We start from the raw sequence: 21,863 nt of genomic DNA, 5'->3' as shown, positions 1-21,863 counted from the left end.
CTCTTTCTGCAAAGTTGCCTCTTTCATCAGCAGGCTGTTGACACCGCCTCTTACAACTCCCCCTTTACTTCCTCCGCTCACTGCTAGTCGAGAGGGACTGAACTTCGCAGTTCCTCTTTGTTTTTTTGGTTCCTCCTCCATTTTTACTTCAGGGTTTTAAGGACATCTGAGAGACTTCCTGTGCATATAGTGTAGTCAAAGGCCACTCTACCTGCTCCTCTGCCCCCTCCAACCATTGGCTGGCTTCTTGGACCTTCTTCCTGAGGATAGCTTCCTGGTTGACAGCATCTTCTTGCAGTTGTGTGATGGCTTCTAGTTGTTTCTGCCTAGTTAAAAAAAAGTCCAAACCACAAGCTGTCAGTGACATTTCAACTAAGAGTCAACCCCTGGGAACTTATGACAAATTCAAACTTAATATACTTCCTCAGAAATGAGAGGAAAAAGTGAAAGTATTTACATATAGGTAAATGCTTCACAAATATAGAATTTTAATTAAAGCAATCGTATTGATCACTTAGTCTGATAACCTCACTTTACAGATAAGAACATTTAGTTTCCTATTCTACACTGGAATATTCAGTTCCCCACAAGCTACATTCATAGTACTTAGCTACATTGGCACTACAATAAGGTCACTGTGACAGGTGCCATATTTACATATCACAACTAGCTTTTTCAAAAAAAAAAAAAAAAAAGGAAAGGAAAGGAAAAGCGAAGAAGGGAAAAGAAAAAAGAGAGAAAAAAAGAAATAAGCACTCTGTTTCATGACCTTAGCCTTTCTCCTTAAGAATTGTCAGTCATGGTAAATCTATGTGCCATGAGCACAGGAAGGGCTGCCCCCAAGAACAGACAAAAGTTAGCTGCTAGTATTTCCACTGCAGTCCTCTCTTTTCTAAAGCCTTTCCCCTCCGTTTCTTCCTCACCCCAAATCTCTTAGTGTTGTTATGTTACTTCTCTTTTGGATCCAACCCTAGTCCCCCAAATATATAAAAATGCATCTGTTAGCTGATGAGATTATTTAAACCATGCTATGTATCAATATATCAATGACTATCTGGAAACAACCTGACCTGAATAAGGACCTTAGCTCAAATGAATGAGAACCTTTGGGAGTTTCAAAGCAGTGAGGAAGACATTGTCAGGTTTAGGCCTTGTGCATGCCTCTCAAATGTTAATACATAGTCAGAATCCCATTGTACATTGACATAAATCCAGCCCTGATTACAAGAAGGACCATATGAGAGACAAGGATGGTTTCAGAGAATGCTTTACCACTATGGTAAGCCAACAAACAAAACCCTAACCAAAAATAAAAACAACCTAACAACCTAAACACACGTTCTACTGAGCATTGTTCAACAGCATGTAGTCAGTTTTTTCTTTTTTTTTAAATTGTGGTTAAGAACATTTAACATGAGATCTACCCTCTTAACACTTTAAAGTGCACAATACAGTACTGTTAACTACAGGCACAATGTTGTACAGCAGATCTCTAGAACTTATTCATCTTGTGTAACTGAAACTTTATATCTGTTGAATTACAACCATCCATTTCCCCTTCCCAAGCCCCTGGAAACCACCATTCTACTCCCTGCTTCTGTAAGTTTGACTATTTTAAATACCTCATGCAATCGGAATCATGCAGTATTTGTCCTTCTCTGACTGATTTATTTCACTTATCATAATATCCTCAAGATTCATCCACGTTGTCACATGTGGCAAAATTTCCTTCTTTTTCAAAAAGCTTTCAAAAACTTTTTATTAAAAAAAAGCTGAATAATATTTCATTGTATGTATATACCATATTTTCTTTATTTATTCATCCTTAATGAACATTTAGATTGTTTCCACATCTTGGCTATTATGACTAATGCTGCAATGAACATGAGTGTGCAAATATCTTTTCGAGATTTTACTTTGAATTCTTTTGGATATATACCCAGAAGTGGGATTGTTGGATCATATGGTAGTTCTATTTTTAATTTTTTGAGAACCTCCAAACTGTTTTCCATAGCAGTTGCACCATTTTACATTCCTACCAGCAGTTGCACCATTTTACATTCCTACCAACAGGGTTTCAATTTCTCTACACCCTTGCCAACACTTGGTATCTTTTGGGGTTTTTTTTTTTTTATAATAGCCTTCCTAACAGGTGTGATTCATTCATCATTGTGAATGACTCATTGTGGGTTTTATTTGCATTTCCCTGACGACTAGTGATGTGGAACATCTTTTCATGTACTTGTTGGCCAATTTTATATCTTCTTCGGAAAAATGTCTATTCAATTCTTTTGCCCATTTGTAAATTGGGTATTTTTTATTGAGTTGTAGAAGCTCCTTCTATATTTTGAATATTAACCTCTTTTCAGATATATGGTTTGCAAATATTTTCCCCCATTCAATAGGTTACCTTTTCACTCTGTTAAATCTTTTGCTGTATGCTTTTTAGTCTGATGTAGACCTACGTGCATACTTTTTCTTCTGTTGCTTGTGCCTTTGGTTTCATATCCAAGAAAGTATTGCCAAGACCAATGTCATGAAGCTTTTCCCCTAAGTTTTCTTCTAGGAGTTTTACAGTTTTAAGCCTTATGTTTTAGTCTTCAATCCATTTTGAGTTGATTTTTGTATATGGTGTATGATAGGGTTCATCTTTATTCTTTTGCATGTGGATATCCAGTTTTCCCAGTATCATTTGTTGAAAAGACTATCCACTCCCCATTGTGTATTCTTGGCACCCTACTTGAAGATCAGTTGACCATACATGTGAGGGTTTATTTCTGGACACTCTATTCTATTCCATTGGTCTGTAGCTTTGTAATATATTTTGAAATCAAAAGGTGTGATACCTCCAGCTTTGTTCTTCTTTCTCAAGATTGTTTTGGTCCTTTGTAGTTCCACGTGAATATTAGGATTGTTCTTTTCTATTACTGTAAAAAAATGTCATTTGAATTTTGGTAGAGATTGCATTGAATCTGTAGATTATTTCGGGTTGTACGGATATCTTAACAACATTAAGTCTTCCAACCCATAAACACAAGATGTCTTTCCATTAATTTGCATCTTCTTTAATTTATTTCAGTGTTGTTTTATAGTTTTAAGTATGCAAGTCATTATCTCCTTAAAATTTATTCTTATTTTATTCTTTGGATACTATTTTAAATAGTATTGTTTTCTCAGTTTCCTTTTCAGAGAGTTTATTATTAGTGTATAGAAATGCAACTGATTTTTGTATGTTGATTTTGTATGTTGCCACTTCGCTGAATTTGTTTATGAGTTCTAACTGCTTTTTGTGGAGTCTTTCTATATACAGATCATGTAATCTCCAAACAGAGATGATTTTACTACTTCCTTTCCAATGTGGATGGCTTTTATTTCTTTTTCTTGCCTAATTGCTCAGTCTAGTACTTTCAGTACTATGTTGCATAGAAGTGGTGAGAGCGAACATGCTTGAGCTGTTTCTGATCTTAGAGCAAAAGCTTTCAGTCTTTCACCATTGAGTATGATGTTAGCTGTGGGCTTTTCACATATGACCTTTATTATGTTGAGGTAGTTTCCTTCTATTTCTAGTTTTTTGAATATTTTTATCATGAAAGGTGTTGAATCTTATCAAAAGCTTTTCTGCATCAATTTAGATGATAATGTGCTATTTATCCATCATTTTGTTAATGGGGTGTATCATATTAATTGATTTGCATATGTTGAACCATCTTGCATCCCAGGGATAAATCTCACTTGGTCATGGAGTATCAACTTTTTAATGGGCTGTTTAAAATGGTTTACTAGTATTTTGTTGAGGATTTTGTATCTATATTCATCAAGGATGAATAGTTTTCTTGTAATGTCTTTGGTTTTGGTGTCAGAACAATGCTGCCCTCATAAAATGAACCAGGAAGTGATCCCTCATCTTCAATTTTTTGAAACTGTTTCAGAAGGACTGACATTAATTTTCTTTTAATGTTTGGTGATTCACCAGTAAAGTCATCTGGTCCTGGCTTTTTATTGGTTGGGAGTTTTTTGAATACTGCTTCAATCTCTTTACTAGTTACTAGTCTGTTCGCATTTTATGTTTCTTCCTGGTTCAGTCTTGATAGGTTGTATGCTTCTAGGAATTTATCCATTTCTTCAAGGTTTTCCAATTTATTGCTGTATAATTGTTCACAGCAGTCTCTTATGTCTCATTTTCCCCCTGGTGGCATCAATTTTAACGTCTCTTCTTTCATTTCTCATTTGAGTTTTCTCTTTTCCTTAGCCTAGCAAAAGATTTTCAATTATGTTTATCTTTTCAAAAACAAACAAATCAAGTTTCATTGATTTTTTAAAAAATGTTTTTATATTATCTGTTTATTTCTGCTCTAATCTTTATTACTTCCTTCCTTGTGCTTACTTTGGACTTAGTTTTTTCTTTTTTTTAATAGTTCATTGAGGTGTAAAGTTAGGTTTTTTGAGATCTTTCTTCTTCTTCTTCTTCTTCTTCTTTTTTTTTTTTTTTTTGGCTGTGCTGTGCAGCTTGCAAGACCTCAGTTCCCCAACCAGAGATTGAACCTGGGCCATGGCAGTGAAAGCCCAGAATCCTAACCACTAGGTCACCAGGGAACTCCCAAGATCTTTCTTTTTTTAATGTAGGTATTTATCACTACTAACACCCCTCTTAGTACTGCTTTTGCTGCAAGCCTTAAGTTTTGATATGTTGTCCCCATTTTTTGTCTCAAGATAGTCTCTAATCTCCCTTTTAATTTCTTTTTTGTGGTTGTTCAGCAGTATGTTGTTTAATTTCTACATATATTTGTGAATTTTCCAGTTTTCCTTCTGCTACTGATTTCTAGTTCTATTCTACTGTGGTTGGAAAAAAATACTGAGTATGATTTTAGTCTTCTTAAATTTGTTAAGACTTGTTTTGTGACCCAATATGTGATCTATCCTAGAGAATGTTCCAGGTGCACCTGCGAATGTATCAATATATTCTGTAGCGATTTGGTGGAATGCTTTATATATGTCTGTTAGGTCCACTGTATCTACAGTATTGTTCAAGTGTGCTGTTTCCTTATTGATCTTCTGTCTCAATGTTCTTTCCCTTATTGAAAGTGGGGTATTGAAGTCTCCTACAATGACATTATATTGCTATTTCTCCCTTTAGTTCTGCCAATGTTTGCTTTATATATTTAGGTGCTCTGATATTGGGTACAATTATATTTATAATTGTATCTTCCTGGTGAATTGACTCATTGTTTTATAATATTCTTTGTCTCTTGTGACAGATTTTGACTTACAGTCTATTTTTTTGGACGTAAGTATAGTCATCCCTGTTCTCTTTTGATTAGCATTTGCACATAATACCTTTTCTCACCCCTTCACTTTCAGCCAATATGTGTTCTTAAATCTAAACTGAGTCTCTTAGAACAGTAGGGAGATGCCTTAAAAAACTAAAATAGAGCTACCATTTGATCCAACAATCCCACTCCTGGGCATATATCTGGAGAAAACCATAATTCGAAAAGATACAGGCCCCCCAATGTTCATTGCAACACTATTTACAATAGCCAAGACATGGAAGCAACCTAAATGTCCATCAATGGATGAATGGATAAAGAAGATGTGGTACACATATACAATGGAATATTACTCAGCCATTGAAATGAATGAAATAATGCCATTTGCAGCAACATGGATGGACCTAGAGATTATCATACTAAGTGAAGTAAGTCAGACAGAGAAAGACAAATATCATATGATATCACTTATATGTGGAATCTAAAAAAATGTCACAAACGAACTTATTTACAAAACAGCAACAGACTCACAGACTTCGAAAACAAACTTATGGTTACCCAAGGGGAAAGGTGGGGGGAAGGCATAAATTAGGAGTTTGGAATTAACATATATACACTACTATATATAAAATAGATAATCAACAAAGACCTACTGTATAGCACAGGGAACTCTACTCAATATTCTGTAATAACCTAAATGGGAAAAGAATCTGAAAAAGAATGGATATATGTATATGTTTAACTGAATCACTTTGCTATACACATGAAACTAACACAACATTTTAAATCAACCATACTCCAATATAAAATAAAAATTTTTTTCAAAAAATGAGTCTCAGACAGAATATAGTTGGGTCTTGTTTTTTAATCCATTCAATCCACTCTATGTCTTTTGATTTGGGAGTTTGATCTATCTACATTTAAAGTAATTATTGATAGGGAGGGACTTACCATTGCCATTTGGTTAATTGTTTTCTGTCTTGTAGTTCCTTTGTTCCTCTTTTCCTGTCTTCCTTTGTGTTTCATTGTTTTTTTAATATTGATATGTTTTGATTCCTTTCTTTTTCTTTTGTGTATCTTTTATAGGTATTTTCTTTATGGTTACCATGAGGCATACATAAAACATCTTACAGTTATAGTAATCTATTTTAAGCTGATAACAACTTAACTTCAATCACATACAAAAAACCTACACTTTTACCTCCCTGCCCCCCCCCATTTTGTTTGATGTCACAATTTATATCTTTTTATATAGTATACCATTAACAAATTTTTATACTTTTGTTTATAATACTTTTTTAAAACTTTTATCCTAGAATTAAAAGTGATTTACTGTGTTTGCCTATATATCTACCTTTACCAGTGAATTTTATACTTTAATATGCTCTCATATTGCTGTTTAAGGTCTTTTTGTTTCAACTTGAAGAACTCCTTTTAGCATTTCTTGTAAGGCAGGCCTAGTGGTAACGAACTCCCTCAGCTTTTGTTTGTATGGCAAAGTCTTTATATCACCTTCATTTTTGAGGGACAGTTTTGCTGGGTATGGTGCTCTTGGTTGGTAGTTCTTTACTTTCAGTACTTCAAATATATCATCCCACTCCCTTCTGGCCTGCAAGGTTTCTGCTGAGAAATCCACTGATAGTCATGAGAGCTCCCCTGTACCTGACAAAACTCTTCTCTTGCTGCTTTCAAAATTCTCTCTTTGACTTTTGACAATTTGATTATAATGTGTCTCAGTGTGGATTTCTTTGGGTTCATCTTATTTGAGATCTGTTAGGCCTCCTGGGCCTGGGTGTCCTTCCCCAGATTTTGGAAGTTTTCAGCCATTATTTCTTTGAATAACCTTTCTGTCCCTTTCTTTCTCTCTTCTCCTTCTAGGACTCCCATAATACATATATTGGTCTACTTGATAATATCCCTTAAGTCCCTTAAGTTTTCTTCACTCTTTATCATTCTCTCTCTCTTTTTTTTTTTTTACTCCTCTGACTGGATAATGTTTAATGACCTCTCTGCAATGACCTCTCTGCAAGTTCACAGACCTTTTCTTCTGCATCTGCTATTGAACTCTTCCGGTAAAATTTTCAGGATTCTTCTGCTCCAAGATTTCTGTTTGGTACATTTTGTCTCTTTGTTGACAGTCTCACTTTGTTCACGCATTGTTCTCCCAATCTCATTGAACAACTTTATGACAGCTATTTTGAATTCTCTGTGGGATAAATCATTTATCTCTGTCTTATTAGGTACGGTTTTTGGAGATTTATTTTGTTCCTTTGTTTGAGACATATTTTCCTGTGTCTTCATTTTTCTTGACTCTTTGTATTGGTATCTTCACATCAGAAAAAAGATCCACCTCTCCCAGTATTAGCAGACTGGCCTTATACAGGAAAAATTCCTTACCAGTCACTTTGAGCAGAGATTCTAGGAGCCTCTCAAATCTTTATGTTGGTTCAACCCACCATTTTTGTTCTTACTGGAACCTAGGCATCCAGGGTATAAGGGTCCCATCATCGCTCTAAGATGGGTGTGACAGAAACCAGTCTCTTAGGAACCCCCCAGAATAGCTGGAATGTTGGATGTGTGATCTAACTCTTTCCTTCCCTAGGGAGAAGCTGTGATCTGGAATTTTTCATCTGCTTACTCTGTGCTGAGCTAGGGGGAGGGACTATGATGAGTGCTTGTGTGCTAATTCAAACCACTGTCTTTGTTCTCAGTGTCCCCCAGATGTCTACAATACACCCAGTTCTGTCTTCATTCTGAGACAGGTGAGACAGAAGCTGGTATTTTGGGCAGTCCTCAGCAAAGTTGGAATGTTGGGCACAATAGTCCAACTCTTTCCCTATTCAGGAAAAAGCTAGGAGCTGGGGGGTTCCTTCTGATCATATAACACTGTGCCAGGAGCAGGAATTATGGTGCAAGGGTATCTAGAATTTTCCTACCATCACTGATGTGGCTGGTTACCCATTATGGTTACCCAAGGTGAAGGAGCCTCTTAAGTATTAGTTTCTGGGTTTCTCACAAAAGGAATTTGCTCATGTATTACTGTTGAGTCAGTGTATCCATTGGGAGAAGGAGGGTCCAGTGCTTCCTATTCCACCTTCTTGCCGACATCACCTCCTCTGTTTTTTAAGACATCAATTTTATCTACTTTTATCTTTTCCGGGAATAGTCTAAGCTACCAGGAGTGTCCATTATCTTTCAAGGGAAAGCAAAAGGACTGTAAGGACCAACAGAAACCCATATTTAATGATACTAAAGCTTTTAATCACTTATATGTATTTGTATCTATAAGACAATAACATTTATTTACTTTATGAAGCACAGCAGCCTTAGAAAAACTTGAAAAAATTAGATAGTACCATTTATTAAAGATATTCAACAAATGTTGAAACTTCAAAGATTTTTCTTCTATAGAGATTTTCATTATCACGTTGAGAGGCATAGCAACTTTAGCTTTGGGTGTGCGTGTGTGTTTAAATTCAACAACTCTCCTTGCTAACATGTCCTAATGCTAAATCTTGATTTTTTTCACTCCTGCCAAGTCTGAGTCTCCCCCGGACTTTGCCATCTAGCACCCCATTTACCTAGTTTTCAGACCAAAACCACCTAAGTCAAAGATGATTCTCTTTCTTTCATTCCCACATCTAATTCACTAGTAAGTCAGATCTGATCTATCCTCAAAATATAGTTTGAATCCAACCATTTCGTATCACCTTCATAACTATCACCCTGGCTCACATTATACTCCTCACCTGGACTATTACAATAGCACCTATCTCAGGGGCTTTCTTGACCATGACTCAGTAAATAGTTTATATTTTAACTAAGCACACACACACATACCTAGCTGAAACAAAAATTGTATGATATATTACTTACTCTTACGATATACAATGTATTCTGATATTTTTATATTTATTTTTTTAAGTGGGTCATCATCCAGTAAATTGATTTCAGGATCTCTAATTGGTGGTCTGTTATTGAAAAAAACCTCTTCTCACTGGTCTCACTGCTTTCACTCTTGCCCTCGATAGACAATTCTCTATATGGCAGCCAGAATGATTTTTCAAAACACAAGTTATATTACTTCCCTGCTTGTAATCCTCCAATCGCTTCCCATCTACTCAGAATAAAACCCCAGTTCCTAAACATGAACTTCAAGGCTGTGGACCTGACCCCTGCCTATCCTTCTGACCTCATCTCCTACCACTGCCCAGCACTCATTCCACCCCTGTCACGCCGGCCTCCCGCTGCTCCTCAAACATACCAAGCTCATTACAACCCCAGGGCCTGTGCACTAGCTATTTCCTCTGCCTAGAACACTCCCCAGATCATCGCATAGCTCACTCTCTCACTTCATTTATCTAGTCAATTCATCATTCCTCGGACAGGCCCTTCCTGACCATTCTTTCTAAAATTGGGTCCTGGTCATTCTTGGTCTTCTTATCCTGCTTTAATTTTCTTCATATCACTTACTACTCCCTGGGATTATATTATATAATTATATGTTCGTTCATTATCTGTGTCCCTTAATAGATGTTAGTTTCGTGAAGGTAGAGATTTCTGTCCTATTTTCTATAATTCCCTAGCATTTAGGGGGAAAAATTGTCTGGCAAAGAGGTGGCACTTGGATGTACAAAAGCATGTACAAATGATGACATGTTTTTCTCACCAAGCCCTCCAAAAGCCTTTTTTTTTTTTTTTTGCTTTCACTGCCTCTCGTTGCCTCACTCAATTCTTTCCATTCCTCAGCACTGGAGTCTGTTTCTCTTGCACCAAAATGGAAGCTTTCTCCTCAGCAAACAGCTAACTCCTGAAAGTTTACTTTTAATAAATATTTCCTACTTCATCTAAATATAGAATTCCCTCTCACCACCACAAAATACTTCACTCATGTTCTTATTCATAGTTAATACCTATAGCCAAATCATTTTGTGTGTAGCCTCTATATGGCTTTGTGTCTTTTAAATTATGTTTAGAAGGCCGGGGCTAATCCATCCTTCCATTGATGAGTATTATTTTGCCCTATAAATATTACATTAGATTTTAACAAGTAGAAGGGAGGGATTAAGAGTTGAAAGAATATAGGTTTTGAAGTAGACCATATCTAGGCCTGATCCCAGCTGTCACTTAACCCCACCAGGGTGACCTCTCTGGAGATAAATGTGTGTCAAATTCTTAGCACTACATGCAACACAATGAGCTCTCAACAAATTGTACCTACTATTATTTAACTGGGCCGTTCGTGTGTCTAATAGGATAATACAGAAGATTCACTTACTCCTAGATGACACTAGTGCAGGCCTCTCTCCAAATAGTTCTTTGTTGTTAAACAGAAGAATTTCAATGCTCCCTTTTGTGGAGATGGTATCTGTGTAAGGAAGCTGCATATCTACTTAACCCACACCTTTACCACTATGGGGAAGTCTGAGCTCCCGGTTTCTTAGGGAAAGCAGAAGATCATCTTCTTGAGAGTTCCTTCTGGTATTAAACTCTCTCTGATACCTAGTTTCCTTATTTGGGGGGAATAAAATAGTTTCTTCTTGCTATTTTCTTTCAGCAATCTTGGTCTCTAAGTACATTTTTTTCTTTTACTTTATTCAAATTCAAAATACACCTATATTCATTCATTCAGTCAGTCAAAAAGCATTTCTTAAGGGAATGCTAAGTAAGGCATTAGCAGCTATATAAATAGTGGTTAACAAAAGATCTAACCACTGTCCTTGTTTAGTATGTGGTTTACATAGTGTACAAATTTCAAGAGTTTTCCCCAGAAAACATAATAATTAAGGGGAATTCCCTGGTAGTCCAGTGGTTAGGACTCTGTGCTTTCACTGAGGGCGAGGGTTCAATCCCTGGTCGGGGAACTAAGATCCCACAAGCCGTGCAGTGCAGCCATAAATACATACATACATACATACACACATACACACATACACACATACATAGAACACAGGTACTTAAAAAAAAAAGAATTAAGGTGAGAGGAAGGATAAGATTTTAAGTCACTTTACATTTAGAGTCTTCTATTCCCTATGACTTCTTTTACTTGAAATTTAATTGACTAGGGCCCAGTGTAATGCATTGTACCCTGAGATGGAACATAAAGCCCAATGGGATAGGAGTCAACAGTCCCAGCATCAAGTCCTTCCATTAACAGAGCTACTCATAGATTTTCCATTAATAACTCTCAGGTCTTGATCAATTCACTTTACATCCTTTTGCTCCAGTTCTCTATAAAATTATGAGGTTTTACTAAATAATCTCTAAGGCCCCTTCTGGTTAAAAGAATTCTATATTCTGATTCCAAACTCCTTCTCTAGGGAAAAATAACTCAATATATGGATTTCCATAGATTTCAAGTTTACTACTTGCTATTTTGAATATATAAGCCAATTTCATACTCTTTCACAATTCAAAATTGTCAGACAAAATGTCTTCCCTGAAAAAGTGTCATCTGAAATCAAGGTATACAACTTGAAAAAGGTAAACTGAATGCCATGGCACAATTACAAACATGTTATGTATATAAAGCATGGGTTTCTTATATATAAGGGATCATCACCTGGGAAGAAATTCTTTTCTGAAATAAAAATATTCCAGCCTGAATCTCTTCAAAATCTCTATCAATTTGGCAAACTCTTTATCAAGGGATTCTTTGTGGTTTCTCAAGCTGTTCAGCATTAATATACAAAGATTTAGCTTCTCTTCCTTGATATATTTGAATTCCTGTAAGAAGAGTCACAAAACAAACTCTACTGTTCCAATGTTAAATATAAAGAAATAACAGGCAATATAACATGCTGTGGCCATTCCCACCTCAATAGCGTTCACTGTTACTGGACTGTAAAATTCTAATTGAACAGATACCAATTCGCAGTTGCCTACAGATTGATTATCCTGTGGGTTGATTATCTCAATTTAACAAGTACATATTAGGTACCCATAGTGTGCCTAAAATTGAGCTTTGCTTTCTTTTTCTTAAGATATGTGACCATTTCATCAATAATCACAATTGCTTTAGAATGTAACGGGACTAGGAAATGCAATAAAATCAGTATTTGTTGATTACCATATTCAAACACATATTAAAAACCTTTTTAAAAAGGTAAGTTTGGCAAGGGCTGAAATTAATATTCCAGAGTTTTCAGAGTTTACTTCATGCTTTAGCTTAACTCAGGGGGCTGAGAGATGTTAGGAAATCGTCTGGCAGTCAAGAAGCAGAGATAATAAGTGATGGATAAATTAAAGAGATTTCTTTTTATATGCTTCCTCTCTAACAAAACTGGGACTAGATACCTAAGAAGTTTCTATTTTTGATATTCTGCTAATTTCTGGTATAATAAAACTGTCAGAGTCTCAGGAATAAGATTCTTTTGCACAATAATCATTCTATCAAAGTTAGAGAATTTTGATAGGAAAAATTCAAGCTTAGACCAGCCAGTTCTCACAAGGATTCAAATAAAATACACTTTTAATTAAATCATCTGATTTACTCTTTGTCTCTCCAAGGCATATCTCATATCCTCACACTCACTCTCTCTTTCGTTTGCCACCCTCACACTCACACACACTTATCGTAACCATCACACTCTTACTCTCACCCATATATGCACACTCATGCACATCCCCAGACACACACTCCACACACATTGCCAGAATGAGATGGCAGAACACTACAGTAAAGTCTTCGAAATGATACTGTGTATAATAAGCATTACCTGGGTTAAGAAAGTAGAAGAAAAACCAGAAAAATCACAAAATATAGAACACTTACAGTAAGCTTGTTCTCCCACTTTTCTTTCACAGTAATTTCTGGATTAGTTACCCACTGTAGAGAACTATCAATGAGTGTTTCAACTTCAGAAACATCTTCATGCTGAAAAAGAGTTCCACATCTTCAACAAGGAATTCAGTGAAAGACATATGCAATTATATAAGACGAAGTCATTTAGACCAGGTTTTATACAGGTAATTTAGGAAGCCACCAGAGAGAGTTTCTTGTCATCTAAGGCCACCCAGTGACTTTCCTTTATCCCAGGATGTTGCCATGTGTAGACACTAACTCTCGTCAGGTGCCCTATACATGCTGAATATATCGGATAGAACTGTTTTCCAGAATAAAGCCTGCCCATTTTCATTCCCCTCTCAAATAGAAGGAAACAAGCATTTTCATGGATTTTTTTCATTCATCAAACTAAATACTACCTACAATATGCTAGGTACTGTGAAAGGAACTGGAAATACCAACATGAAAATGTTGTTCTCTGTTTTTTCTGACCATCTAGAGTTTCCAGTCAAAAATCAGAATGGAGAAAGAGGTACTAGCCATTAGCTAGAAGGAAACTGTTCAACAGATACTGCGTCTTCAGCCCTTTGATACTAAAGATTAACCTGTAGGAAAAATAAGCTTAAGCAATCCATATCTAATGGTCAACTTGTTAGTCCTGATTGACCCAGCACTAGAAGATCCACATCAGGAAGGTTTGAGAAAAATCTTCTCATTTCGTAGTAGGATAAATTTGGGTCCCAACACACAGATATGCTTGTGCTCAGCAAACAGACTGTAGGTCAATTATCTGCAGACGTTCCTGGCCAGTGAAACAGCACGATATGCAGATGTTATACAATACCAGCTTCTGAAGCATAGCTGTGAACTCCACTCCCTTTTGTTCAAGTTCTCTCAGTAACAGCAGCATTTCTTGGTCCATCATTGTGTCCAGAGATGACAAGCTGATTAAATTGCACAGCCACTTGGTTTCATTGTTCTGAAACAATTACCAAAATGTCCACAACTCTGTCATCTTAATAAAGAACATTCAATATTTTTATTTTATGAAAATGATGCCCATGGGCCAATGTAATTATCCCCATCAAATAGTTCTAAATAGTCTTATGAAATCCTCCTAATATCCCCCCAAAATTGTTTTCATTTTCTCTCTTAGATGGCTTTAACTTAACATTTACTCATTCTTAAGGAAAATTCATGTATCCAATAGATAACATTTACATGTAGGTGATATTTTATGGCTCTAATTTTATGAAAAGAGGGGAAGGGAAAGAAATTCACAGAAAAAAAAACTGCTGGGGGGCATTCAATAAATCCCATTGAAAACAGACTGGTTTCTTTTGTCTGTCCTCCACTCATAGAAGATACTCTCAGATGATATTTCACAAAGCAAATTTCTTATATGTCTCTCAAAGCCTCTATGACCTGTCATATTTTAGATATATGACAACAAATTTAACTTTCTTCTTGCTATCTGTTGGAAGAAGGTCATAGGGCTCTTATTCCAGATTCCAGTTAGAAGGCAAAGACTTCCTAATCCATTAGTGGGATAAACTTCAGAGCCAAAACATTGCCAGCTGTTTAACCCCTGTTCAGAACTATAAAGCTTTATAGGCTGGCATCTTGGCATCATTATTATCTCGGAGGACTGGGGATAAAAACACATTGCCATGGCAGATTTGCCACCACTTCATTCAGCCTGGCAGTTTGGCTTGGTATCAAAAACACAGTAAAAATGACGAGTATTTGAAACAGAATGTCAGGAAATCACAGCCCTCAGCAGAATGTTCAAGGCTGCCTGAGACGGCCTTAGGTGAAGGCAGCATATGCTGCCCTACATCCTTGGCAGGAGAAATTCAAACAGCATTTGCCCCAAGGACATTCTCTCCTTTCAAGGTCATATCACAGCTGTCAACAGGAGGACATTCTGGGCATATCCATCATCTACCCAACATGGAAAGACCATCAAAGTAGCGAAAAAAAGCAATTTGCTAATAAAACATTTCCTAACATAACAAGCACAAAACTGGAAAGTACAAAGGAGTAAAAATATAGTAGGGAGGTGGGTCCCAACATTTCATCCACAAGAAAGCTTTCGACTGTTTCCTCCCCTATTGTAAAGAAATGGGTCTACAAACAAACTGGAGATTTTAAAGCAATAATTCATTTTGCCATTTTAAAATTAACCCAAAACATATAAAAATGCTAATTTATGTTCAGAACATAATTATCAGTGTCATTAATTTGGGTTGGTACAATTACATCCTAAAGCAAAGAAATTTCATCTTGTTTCTGAGCATCTTTATTTTTGGTAGATACATTTACTTTGGGGGTTTGGAGAAATACTAAAAATAGTTCATGGATCTCTACCGCTATCTTTCAGACCCCAGGCTGGGGATCACTGCAGGTAGTTTGTCCTGAAAAATATAAAGAATATAAAGATTTCTAAAGTCCAGATTCACTGAACACACATTTCCACAACCCCATGCTGGAGTCTCACTATAGTTTTCAGTCATAACTTGAAAAAGATCTGTTCTTCCAGGCTAAGAGACTTTAGACTTAGGTTCTATAAACTATCAACAGATTCCCTCAAAATATCATGAGTGCTTTTCAGCAAGCTACAGAACTTCACTTAATAGCAAGCTATCCCACGTGGTGATTCTTTTTTAAAGCCTTCCACTTGATGATAATTACCTACCTCTGCAGACTGAGCAAGAATGAGTTCACAATGTAGAGATTTTTCTCCTTCAAAGTTGACACTCTTATGCTCTCCACTGACATTCAACTGGATTCCATTCCTTGGGGGGGGAAAAAAAAAAAAGGAGTCGTCTGGTTAGGTATGCCTCCAATATTATGTTTTAAGTCACCAGAATAAGGTTTATTTATCACCAAACAATCAGTAAGCACCCATGTGTGCCAAGGATTGTATAAGGTACCTAAGAATACAGAGGGGAATAAGAGGTAGTCCCTGGGACTTCCCTGGTGGTGCAGTGGATAAGAATCTGCCTGCCAATGCAGGAGACACGGGTTTGAGCCCTGGTCCGGGAAGATCTCACATGCGCAGAGCAACTAAGTCCGTGTGCCACAACTACTGAGCCTGTGTTCTAGAGCCCGCAAGCCACAACTACTGAGCCCACGTGTCACAACTACTGAAGCCTGCGCACCTGGAGCCCGTGCTCCACAACAAGAGAAGCCACCGCAGTGAAAAGCCCGTGCACCACAACAAAGAGTAGCCCCCGCTCGCCGCAGCTAGAGAAAGCCTGCATGCAGCAACGAAGACCCAACACAGCCATAAGTAAGTAAGTAAGTAAATAAATAAATAAAAATAGGTAGTCCCTGCCCTCCAGGAGCTGCACACACTAGTGACTCCAGGTGGTTGCAAACAGGTAAGCTATATTTTCTTTTTTTTAAGAATTGGAGCCAATAGTTAAAATTGTTAAAGTTTTCACTAAAAATCTAGAGTTCTGGCTTTTCTTTAAAAAATGGGAACATGTGGCCACACTGGGTCCATATTTTTTTTTTTTTAATTTTATTTATTTATTTATTTATTTTTGGCTGTGTTGGGTCTTCGTTTCTGTGCGAGGGCTTTCTCTAGTTGCGGCAAGTGGGGGCCACTCTTCATCGCGGTGCGCGGGCCTCTCACTATCGTGGCCTCTCCCGTTGCGGAGCACAGGCTCCAGACGCGCAGGCTCAGTAGTTGTGGCGCACGGGCCCAGTTGCTCCGTGGCATGTGGGATCCTCCCAGACCAGGGCTCGAACCCGTGTCCCCTGCATTGGCAGACAGATTCTCATCCACTGCGCCACCAGGGAAGCCCCATATATTCTTGATGTAACAATTATCTGGAGCTAAGCAGAGTAACCCCCCATCTTTACCTGGATAATGCACTTTCCTCATCGTCACTTCCCTAATGTAAGTATGTGCACTTACCCCACTGACTGTACTCATTTTTGTTACCTATGGACTCCTGGACTAGCATGTGACACATAATCAGAAACAAACGATTATAATATAAGGTAGTGGGTGTTAGGAAAGAGGTAAGAACAACGTGCCATGGACGAACCCAGAAGGATTACTTAATCTCAAGCTATGAGAAAAGCAAGGAAGGGTAAGGCAGGGTGATGGAAAACTTGTGAAGGAATTCGTCCTCTTAGGAGAAAAGCAGAGAAAATATCACAAGGTACAGAAGAAAAGAACGTGGCACATTCAAAGAACTGCACATAGCTCGGTAGGTGAAGAATGTAGGGCGGGGGCACATGACAGAAGGCTGGTGAAGGGTTGCTCTGTACTTACACGATGAGTTCCTGTTGCAAGTGCTGTAACTCATGAGCCAGTTTGTTTTTCTCCCCTCGTAAGTTCTGGAATCACATACAACATTAGGCTGCGCGTGTTACTGTAGTGGGACATTCACATTTACGTTTAATAACCCCACCTTGCAAGCTGTGAGATTATGGTATACCTCTATAATGCTTTCGTATTCTATGATGGTTGACTTAAGTTCTTCTATACTCAAATCCTTCTGAAAAGTAGGAGAGAGAATTAATAGCAAATAAATGTATGAGTCCACTAAATTGTATTTACTAGACTATCAATCTGAGCCACGGAAGAACTGTAAATGCCCAATGATGATGAGACCGTCTACTAATCTCATTATTGGAAAACTGAATTAGTCTGTGTTTGTGATTAAAACTAAGCAGAAAAGAATGCGACAGCAAGGCAGCTGTATCTGACTGGTGTTAATTATGTTCTGTCTTTGCCTGGTCCAATGGAATCATACCCTGCAAAGTAATTCCTAAGTCCAAGTCAGAATTATATTACTATGGTACATTTAAGAAAAAGAGCAGTTTTTTACCTGCAGAATGACTAACGAATTATTAAGGCATCCAATTTTATCCAGTTCAAAGCATATCTCTGTTAAAACCATAGTTTCGTACTGCAAGACCAGAGGGTACAGTCAGTGTCTGACCTATAGTTCTACCCCATGACTAGCATGGTGCCTGGAGCATGAGAAGTGCATTATGAGTGCTGGGCAAGAGTGCAAAATGGTGGAAAGACCAGAGTTACAGAGGAAGTGAGCAACCACCACTACCCCATGGCACTACATGGGGAGCGAGAACACCCACGATGAGGAGATAGAGTTGGTACAATATTCAGTATCCTGGTCAATGCCCACAAGCCGTGAATGACTCCTTTGAAACCTCATAAATTGCAGAGAAAGGAAAAGAAGGGAAATACTGCTCTTTCTTCACTTTCCTGTCTTGGAATGTGGAAGTCTATTAACTTAGTGTGTATCCTTCCTGTGTCTCTTAAAGCCACCATAACCAGCATCTTGGTAGCCGGCAAACTTTGTTACCAGATAGGCTATAATCAAAGGATACAAAGATAAATAGAATAATATCTATCTATCAAATCAATCAGTCAAACTAGGTAGAAAATAACTGAGGATATATTCTTCTTTTTCCGTAAAATGACTGACTGCACACTCATTTGTGTTGTTATGAATTAAAATTGCATCACCACTATCTAGCCAGTGACTGGCAAATTGGCACACTAGTATTTGTTGAATAAAGGAACGAACTTACATGAAAGAATTTACAGAGGATACGTTAAAACATCCCAGATGGAGAAGTCAATATTCTTCACTCAGAAGAACATTTTTGTTCTTACAAATAAAGAAATGTCTTGTGACAGAATATTAGAATCAGATATTTTAACAGGGGTGAAGTTACACAAATGACCATCTCCTTCCTTTATGACTTGGAGAGAGCTAGTGAATCCCACGGGCCCTCATGTGAAGAGACAGGACCAACCTTCTGCAAACTTGCATCTTTATTAAGCAAAGCGTTCTCATATGTGTGTAACTGCATCTGAAAAGAAACACATTTAGGAAAGGCCATTGGGACATTGCTTTGGTAAAGGACAGTGCCACAAAATCATCCAATAGGGAGACATGTTTCTTTGGCACCTTTAATGTGCATGTGTTTTTCACTTTATAAAGAACATTCACATTAGCCTCACAGCAACCCTTGAGGTCAAGGTCTTTGCCCTTGCTCTACCTGGAAGGAAATCGAAGCTCAGCACTATCCAGAGACTTGCCCAGAGTCACACCCAGTAAGTGACAGAATGGAGACTAGAATCTGAGTCACCAACTCCAGCCAAGGGCTCTTCCCACTATTTCACACTTCATATAATAAGAGGACATAGAGAGTCTGCATTTTTTGATGAAATTTAAAATCTAGATAGGACAGGAACACAGACTCCATATGGACATATAGAAGGCTCTTCCTCTTTTAAAAACAGTTTAAAAATGTTCAAGATTTCTGTTAGCAAAGTGAATATTAAGGATATATCAGTTTATTCAAACCAAAAGCAAGCTTGTTAGCGTAGGCTTCTAAATAGGATATAATTGATAAAAATGTATATTGATTGAATGGAAAACCTGGAAAAGTAATCAGCATAGTCAGAAGTAGAATCATCATCATAATCATATATATTTGATATCCCTTTATAGTTCTAAAGGTATCTTCACATAATCATCTCATTTGAGTTTCCAACAAGCTTGTGGATGAGGTAGAAACTATCGTATCCATTTAATAGATGAGAAAATTGAGATTTAGAGAGGTTAACTACTTGCTTGTGGTTACAAAGCTTTTAAGTCGAGAAGACAGGATTTAAATCCGTGTCTTCTGGTTCTTTCCACTAGTTTATGACAGTTGTGTTTTCCAAAACAGTCATTCCTAGAATAAAATCAATTTTAATGTCTAAATTATAACTGCTATAATATATGTATATGTACATACCCACATGGAATTGGGGTGTCTGCTAAGAAAATTGAGAATTCCACATATAGATATGAAATTTAAGTACATCGTCATTTCAAACACATACTACAACAAAAAATATTGTTCAAATAAACCATTAGAGATGAGAATAAGCATGACACAAATTCTTGAATTTAATAACAGTTGTCTTCTGTTTCCTGATAATAATGTATTACAGATAAAACAAAAATACACAAAATACAGACTTTCTAGATGTAATATAGATAAAAATCATTTTTGTAAGATATCATTCCTTAAGGCAATAGAATTGAATTAAAAAATCAAGATAGATTTTTTCCCCCATCTCTCCTCATTTTCTGCATTCAGAAGGTACAGTAGCTGAAATCTTCCCTAACTTAGGGATTTGCAAAATCAGATACTGTTAAATTAGAAATTGTCACTATAATAAAAAATATAAATAATAACAAGGGGTGGCAAGGATGTGGAGAAATTTGAACCCTCATACACAGCTGGTGGAAATGTAAAATGGCGCAGTCATTTTGGGAAAAGTCTGGCAGTTCCTCAAAACGTTGAACATAGAGTTATCATATGATACAGTAATTCCACTCCTAGGTATAAACTCAAGAGAAATTAAAATATATGTCCACACAAAAACTTGTACATAAATATTCATAGCAGCATTACTCATAATAGTAAAAAAGTAGGAACAGCCCAAATGTCCAGCAACTGATGAATGGATAAAGAAAATGTGCTATATCCATACAATGGAATATTATTCAGCCATAAAAGGAAATGAAGTAATGATATATGCTCCTATATGAATGAACTTTGAAAACATTATGTTCAGTGAAAGAAGCCAATCACAAAAGACCATATAATGTATACAACTCCATTTATATGAAATGTCCAGAATCGGTAAATCCATGGAGATAGAAAGCAGATTAGTGGTTGTCTGGGGTTGGGGAGGAATGGGGAGTGACTGCTAAAGGGATTTCTTTTTGGATGGTAAAAGTATTTTAAAATTGGTTTTGGTGATGGTTGCATAACTCTGAATATACTAAAAACCACTGACTCATATACTTTAAGTGGGTGAATTTAATGGCATGTGTATTATATATCAGTAAAGCTGCTACATTGAAAAAACAGAAACTGCCTTTTATATAACTCAGACATCTAGAGCAGTACAAATTTCAAAATTTATAATGAAAGGTTATTGTGTCAATGAGTCACATACACCTTCAAAAAGTAATATTAAAAAAAAAAAAAAAGTAATATTAGTTTGATGTAAGAAAATATTTTACCAGCATTTGAGAAGTGCTTACTTGATACTGTTTCTCAGTTTTAGACAATTCCTCAATCTTCTTCTCCAATTTATATACATCCATAATGTTCTTAGCATTCTAATGTAAAATAAGATAGTATTCTTAGATTCAGACCAAAAAAATAGAAGGAAATCACAAAATGTTTTTTAGGAAGTAGTATTTTCATCATTGACATTGTAATCCATTTTAAACTAAGGGACAAAACTTTAGACTTTGTCCAAAAATAACACAATCCTTTTAACGTGATCATCCAGGAATACTCCCAGCAATCCCTTCTTATTTTCCATTTCACCTCGAGCACTCACTCCCTAGTCACACCTTCAAACTTGTCATTACCAGCAACTGGGATCCCTCCATTATCTTAATTGCAAGCATCTCACTCTTCAACCACCATTTCTTGTCCTTCCAGGTTACTTCTTTGTGCATCAACAAACCTTCAATCCCCACTGGAGCCTACAATCCATTGATCCTACTACGTTCTCATTATCCTTCCACCTTCCCATGAGCTCTGTTCCCTCTTGACTCAGCTTAAATTCTTCCATGGTCAATCATTACAATCTCTCTCTTCCACATCCCTCCAATTCCCTTGGCTTCCCCCTACTTCTTAGTATTTTCTTAACTTCAGCTTGCCTCCTACTCCATGCCAGCTCCCTTTCACATAAACATTGTTAAAGAAAAATACAAATAAACCAACAGGTCACACGTTAA

The 21,863-nt window shown here is 36.9% G+C and overlaps 1 protein-coding gene across 1 annotated transcript in view; it reads right to left on the bottom strand.

Moving 5' to 3' along the window:
• IRAG2 (inositol 1,4,5-triphosphate receptor associated 2) overlaps positions 1-21,863 on the bottom strand; it is a 91,176-nt gene that overhangs the window by 48,082 nt on the left and 21,231 nt on the right. The window contains 9 exon segments of the mRNA XM_059935466.1: positions 212-326; positions 11,830-11,993; positions 13,042-13,143; positions 13,898-14,032; positions 15,752-15,851; positions 17,345-17,409; positions 17,511-17,570; positions 18,862-18,918; positions 21,156-21,233. Of these exon segments, the coding sequence (XP_059791449.1) occupies positions 212-326; positions 11,830-11,993; positions 13,042-13,143; positions 13,898-14,032; positions 15,752-15,851; positions 17,345-17,409; positions 17,511-17,570; positions 18,862-18,918; positions 21,156-21,233 (876 nt within the window).

The sequence above is a fragment of the Balaenoptera ricei genome, chromosome 10 (genome assembly GCF_028023285.1).
Source record: "Balaenoptera ricei isolate mBalRic1 chromosome 10, mBalRic1.hap2, whole genome shotgun sequence".
In the NCBI taxonomy this organism is placed as follows: domain Eukaryota; kingdom Metazoa; phylum Chordata; class Mammalia; order Artiodactyla; family Balaenopteridae; genus Balaenoptera; species Balaenoptera ricei.
The sequence above is the reverse complement of the archived record's forward strand: the minus strand, read 5'-3'. Positions and strand labels throughout refer to the sequence as shown.